This window comes from Wolffia australiana, chromosome 6 (assembly GCF_029677425.1).
Source record: "Wolffia australiana isolate 7733 chromosome 6, ASM2967742v1".
Taxonomy (NCBI): domain Eukaryota; kingdom Viridiplantae; phylum Streptophyta; class Magnoliopsida; order Alismatales; family Araceae; genus Wolffia; species Wolffia australiana.
In genome coordinates, this window is record NC_135840.1 from 2138158 (window position 1) to 2144652 (window position 6495).

Below are 6495 nucleotides of genomic sequence, written 5' to 3' on the forward strand. Positions count from 1 at the left end.
CAAAATGAAAAAAACCCAACAGAAACAAAATCGACAAAATAAATATTCAGAAACACTAAAATCACACATGAATCAAAATACACCTTTCTTTAAACTAGTCACCATAGGTCCAAGCCAAACTTAAATACAAAATTTAGAAACATAGCCTATACACAATATTCAAGCCAAAGTGTAAAAAACCCAACAGAAATAAAATCAACAAAATAAATATTCAGAAACATTGAAACGGCATGTGAATCAAAATACACCCTTCTTAAAACTCGTCGCCATGAGTCCAAGCCTAACTTAAATATAAAATTTAGAAACAGAGCCTATACACAAAATTCAAGCCAAAGTGTAAAAAACCCAACAGAAATAAAATCAACAAAATAAAATGTTCAGAAACATTAAAACCATACATGGATCAAAATATACCCTTCTATATACTACTCACCATGGGTCCAGGCCAAACTTAAATACAAAATTTAGAAACAGAGCCTATACAAAAACTTAATTCAAGCCAAAGTGTAAAAAACCCGACAGAAATATAATTGACAAAATAAGTATCCAGAAACATTAAAACCGCACATGAATCAAAATACACCCTTCTTTAAACTCGTCACCATGGGTCCAAGCCAAACTTAAATACAATATTCAGAAACAGAGCCTATACTCAAAATTCAAACCAAAGTGTAAAAACCCAACAAAAATAAAATCGACAAAATAAACATACAGAAACACTAAGATCACACATGAATCAAAATACACCCTTCTTTAAACTAGTCACCATAGGTCCAAGCCAAACTTAAATACATCATTTAGAAACAGAGCCTATACACAAACTTAATTCAAGCCAAAGTGTAAAAAACCCAACATAAATAAAATCAACAAAATAATTGACAAAATAATCGACAAAATCAACAAAAACAAAATATAATTGACAAAATAATCAAAATATACCCTTTTTAACACGAGTCACCGTGGTCCCAGACCAAAGTTGAATACAAATATTGAGAAAAAGAAGATGCGCATTAAATGCAACCCAAAGTTTAAATTCAAAAAGCGCCTCAGGATACGTCCAAACCTGTCATGGCCGTTCTCTGGTACTACTTAGTCTACAGTCCACACCACACTTTGCTCTTCATCTTCTTCCTCCTCTTCCTCGGGAGAAGCGATGGAGAGGAAGAAGACGACCTCCCCAAACCCTAGCTCGATCTTCTTCTTCGTGTTCTTCTTCGTGTTCTTCGTGTTCTTCGCGGCAATGGCGGACTGCAAATCGACGATCGAGCCTTGCAGCAACGCGGATTCCTGCAACGCGCTCGTCGGATACTCGCTCTACGCCGATCTCAAGGTCTCCGAAGTCGCCTCCCTGTTCCAAATCGATCCTCTTTCCCTGCTCGCGATCAACGGGTACGATTTATCCGCCCCCGGATCGACGGACAGGATCCTCCCCGCCGGGCTCCTCCTCCGCGTCCCCGTCGTCTGCTCCTGCGAAGCCGGCATTCGCCGCTCCGTCTCCGTCCGCTACGTTCTTCGCCCTTCGGACAGCTTGATTTCCGTCGCTGGATCCGTCTATGGCGGTCTTGTTTCCGCCGATCAGATCCGGGAGGCTAATGGGATTGGCGATGGGGAGATTGTTGATTCTGGCAGGAGTGTTCTTGTTCCTCTGCCTTGTGTTTGCTTCAATTACACTGATAATCAGCTCCCGGCGGTGTTTTTGTCGTACGTTGTTAGGCCTGGGGATACTGTGGCGACGATTGCAGCTGCTTATTCTACCACGGTTTCGGATGTTATGAATGTTAATGCCATGAGCAATCCTTCCATTAGCGCTGGGGATATTCTCGCCATCGCATTGCCCGGTATAATTTTTTAGAATCTTGTTAATTTTTGGAAATTTCGGTAGAGGGACGATGCTTTTTTGTTATCAATGTGAGGTTTTGGTTAGGTGTTGATTTTGGGCGGTCTGTTCGTCATCTGGGCTGAAATTCTTGCCCATTTTGGGCGATTATTTCTTCTTTTTGAATTAAATGCCTCTTCATAGCTCTCTTTTTCTTCCGATTGAAAGAAGGATTTTATTTTTAGTTTACATTAATTTATAGCCCTTCATAGCTGTCCATTAATTCACATTAAATTTCATCATCAAAGTGATCTTTGAATCTACTGTTCTTCATCCAGGTTGAAATTGTTATCCATTAGGGGTGATTGTTTCTTCTTTTTGACTTGATGGCTGCTCATTTTTCTCATTCTTCCCTTGTTAAAACTTGGGCCGCTGGCATGCTGCTATTTCTTTCTTATATTTGAACTCGGAGCTGAAGGGTTCCCTTATTTTCTCTCTTTATCTCTCTCATTCTCCCTCTAAAAGCTCAGTGACTAATCGACATAGCTGTTTGTCCAGCTTGTGCTTCTTCGTTCTCAAGGTATGCTGCTGACTATGGTCTCATCGCCGCAAAGGGTAGCATCGTCCTTGCCGCAAACCGCTGCGTCCAGTGCAGCTGCGGCCTTTCTGACCTTGAGTACAATCCCTTCTCCCTTTCTGACCTTGTACAATCATCGTTTATCATCATCACAATCTTCCTGACCTTATCATAACTGTCATTATCATCATAATAATACCAATCATCATCAGTATCCTCATTACAACCAAAATATCATCTTCATTATCATTATCATCAACATTTCCAGTACCATCTTCATTACAATCTGCATTATTATCAACATCTCCGTCTTTTTTAGCATTCAGTTTTTTATGTTCATTATCTTTTTATCGGATCAACGCCAACATCATCATCATTAATAGTGTTATCATGATCTCCGTAGTAGTTGTCATCTCCATCCGCTAGGATCAGCACTATCAGTATCCTCCTCATCAGCATCGATAGTCTTCATTATGATTAACATCGTTATCGCATTTTTATAGTGACCACTTAAATATCATTGCCTTCTTTGCACCGCTCAGTATCTTTATCATCCGAATTACCATCATTACCATGATCGACATTATAATCTTCATGACCACTCCAGTATGATCAATATTATCATCCTATGCACGCCTGTTGATCACGTTCAGTACTATGGTCTTTGCTAACATTGTCCGGAGCATCATCATCATCAGCATTCACATCACCACCAGTATCATGTTAACAATTATCATTATCATCATCACCATCGGTGTCATCTTCTTCTTTCTTCTCTGCTGATCTCTCTTACTAAACTTTTATCTCTCTCCATTTCTCTCTCATTTCCCAGTCTCTATTGCTTGCCCACAACGCTGCCTGTCTCCTGCACGAGTATGGGGTGTGCCAATAGCGGCCTGATGCTGGGGGGCATCGCGACACAGACCTCCAGCGCGGGATGCAGCGTCATGAGTTGCTCTTACACGGGTTTTATCAACAGCACCATCACCACACAGTCAGTACTCCATCTCACAGTTCACTCTTTATGTGTCCATCTCTATCTCTATTGTCTCTCTGTAGTTCTATCTCTATCTCTATCCCTATCTCTCCATCTCCATCTCTATTTCTATCTCTCAATCTCTATCACTATCTCTATCTCCATCTCCATTTCTATGTCTATCTCCATCTCTATCCCTGTTTTTCTCTGTTTGGTATTTTTATCTCTCTCTGTGTCAAAATCTTTGCCGACGTTGCATCTTTATAACTATCACCACGCCTATTTCTTTCTGCCCTTGCTTCTGTCAGTTCCCTGCGCTCTATCCGTTTCTCTGTTCCTATATCTATTTCTATCTTGATTCTCTATAGTATCTCAATTGTCATGCACATTCGACATCAATCTCTATTGTCATCTGTATCTCTATTTCTATCTCTTCCTCTCTCTCTAGACGCTGACCATCTCTCTCTCCTGTCATGTTTCAGGTTGACCACCTCACTCCAACCCAAGTGCCCTGGTATGTATAGTGCAGGGACTCAGACGGGACGATTTTTTCGTCCCGGGACGAAAAAGTCGCCCCATCCAAAGATACGGACGAATTTTGGGACGAAAATTCATCCAGGGACCACCGGACGGGACGGTTTTCGTCCCATGGGACGAAAAAACCACCCGTCCGGAGGTCTTGGACGTTGGACGGACGATGCCGGACGGAAAACCATCGGATTCACATCTGATGGTTGAGATGTAGCCACGTGGCCTCGAAATGACGATTGGCATCAAAGTCCCTGTTTTTATGTGTGTGCAAGCTCAGAAGTAATTGTACATATGGCCCTTTGCATTCTCTCTCCTCCTTAATTCCCTAAAAAACTTATAAAAATCTATATTAATATATTAAATATTATATGGCTTTTTCGCCCAGGACGAGGGACGGGACAAAAATTCGTTCCAGGAGGACTGGATGGGACGGTTTTCTTACCGTCGGACGAAAATTCGTCCCGTCCTTTCGTCCCTGCACTGAATCCAGACATCGGACGCGACGATATTCGTCGCGTCCCGTCCATCGTCCATGTCCGGGACGATCCGGAACTACATTATTATGGTAAACTACTCCCTTTCCCAGTCCCCAAACTGTCTTGAACTCAAATCTTTCTTTGCAGTGCTAAGTCAGCTCACCGCCCCGAGCCCGCCTCCGGCGGCGCCAGTCCGGCGACCGGCGACCTCACCGGCCCCAGCCCCGGGGCCGGTAATGAATGGGTTCAGATGGGGGTCGACCGGGCTCGGACCGGTGGCCGAGACGCCTTCAGGAAAAGTCACAGGAGGGACTGCAGCCGGTAATGCAGCCCAGGCCGTCGGCGTGGCGCTTCTTGTTGCTGCCATAAGGCTTCTTCTGTAGACGGCAGCGGCGCTGGTGGCGGTTACTTCCTATTCAGAGCTCTGCTCATCAGGCTCGTTTTTGTAGCTTAGTTCACATAGGCCTCTCTATCTCTCTCTCTCTCTCTCTCTCCTCCTGGCCTAGTCATTGTCTCTCTGGCTGTCTCTCTCTGTTCCTCTTTCTTTTTAACTCCCTATTTCTTATCCTTGACCCTTATTTTTATGTATATCTCTTTGCTCTCTCTTTCTCTCTCTAGGTCCTTTCCTGGTCAACTTGTGTTTAACTCTCTCTCTCTCTCTCTGACTCTTCAGAGCCTCCATGAATCTCTTCCTTTCTGGAGCTTAGGCTATTTTTTCTCATCTTCTTCACTGCCCTTCTCTTTCCCTATCGATCTCTCTCCTCTTTTTGTTATTCTCTCCTTTTTCTGTGCTCTACAGCTTTCTTTTTGAGCACCTCTCTTGTCCCCCCCCACACACACACACACACGAACTATCTCTATTCTCTACCTGTTGCTTTCTCTCTCAACCGCTACGCTTAGATTCGACAGAGGAAAAGAGAGGAAGAAAGAGACACAGATAGAGAGAGAGATACAATGAGAGAGAGAGAGAGACCCAGAGAGAGAGAGAGAGAGAGGCAGACAGAGACAGATAGACAGACAGAGACAGATAGACAGACAGTGTGGGGAGAGAGAATGAGATTGATAGAGACATCAAGGATAATGGGGAGTGGGCCTAATTAGATGATTTGTGCCTTCCACTTAGTTTTTCTTTTCTTCATATTTTTGATTTTTTTTTATTAAAAAAAAATAGGCCATCATGGTGAGGCTACACAAAGCCCTCCTACGACATCCACAATAATAACTTTTTAGAGAAGAAAATTCAGTTACATGCGAGACGTCCTTGTCGCTGCCGCCACTACCTGTAGCTGCCGCTGCCATGCCGAGTCACCTCGTCGTAACGCTATCTTTGCCCGCACACCCTAACCCGTAGATAATGCGTGGTATCCCATCGTCATCTTTGGCACTCTCATCATCACCATTTCCACCACCATCTTCAATGCCATCTCTGTTGCCCTCGTCCTCGTCTCCAGCTCATTGTCAATGTCCTCACCGTCTCTGCCACTGCACGCTTCCCCCAGTCTTATATCAGGGTAGGGAGACAGTGGGGAGAGATAATAAGATAGAGAGAGAGGAAAGGGACTCAAAAAGCATAGAGAAAGAGAGATGAGAGAGACAGAACGAGGAGATAGAATGATATAGATAGAGAGAGGAAAGTGATAGGACAAGCAGAGAGAGGAGAGAGACAGAACGAGGATATAGAATGAATATAGATAGAGGGAGAGAGGAAAGTGACAGAGCAAGCAGAGAGAGATGAGAGAGGTAGACTGATAGAGAGAGAGTGAGAGAGAGAAAGAAGAGAGTCAGACTGATAGAGAGATAGAGAAGAGAGACAGACTGATAGAGAGAGAGGGAGAGAGAGGGGAGAGACTGATAGAGAGAGAGGGAGAGAGAGAGAGGCGAGACAGACTGATAGAGAGAGGGAGAGAGAGAGAAGAGAGACAGACTGATAGAGAGAGAGAGGGAAAGAGAGAGAAGAGAGACAGACTGATAGAGAGAAAGGAAGAAAGAGAGAGAAGAGATAGACTGATAGGGAGAGAGAAGAGAGACAGACTGCTAGAGAGAGAGGGAGGGAGAGAGAAGAGAGCCAGACTGATAGAGAGAGAGAAGAGAGACAGACTGATTGAGAGAGAGGGAGAGA

General features: G+C 43.8%; 1 protein-coding gene across 1 annotated transcript; it reads left to right on the forward strand.

Moving 5' to 3' along the window:
* The first annotated feature begins 1103 nt into the window (after nucleotides 1-1103).
* Nucleotides 1104-4981, forward strand: LYM1 (lysm domain GPI-anchored protein 1 precursor). Its single transcript, XM_078577280.1, has 5 exons — nucleotides 1104-1838; nucleotides 2375-2492; nucleotides 3226-3387; nucleotides 3852-3883; nucleotides 4524-4981. Exons 1-5 carry the CDS (start codon nucleotides 1154-1156, stop codon nucleotides 4757-4759), a joined length of 1233 nt encoding a protein of 410 aa, XP_078433406.1. The 5' UTR covers nucleotides 1104-1153; the 3' UTR covers nucleotides 4760-4981.
* Nucleotides 4982-6495: the final 1514 nt, after the last annotated feature.

Excerpts from the sequence above, each read along its gene's own strand:
- LYM1 (XM_078577280.1), top strand. The coding sequence starts at position 1,154 with ATGGAGAGGAAGAAGACGACCTCCCCAAACCCTAGCTCGATCTTCTTC. Across the intron at positions 3,388-3,851 it reads AACAGCACCATCACCACACA|GTTGACCACCTCACTCCAAC; the intron begins GTCAGTACTCCA and ends GTCATGTTTCAG. Across the intron at positions 3,884-4,523 it reads ACTCCAACCCAAGTGCCCTG|TGCTAAGTCAGCTCACCGCC; the intron begins GTATGTATAGTG and ends CTTTCTTTGCAG.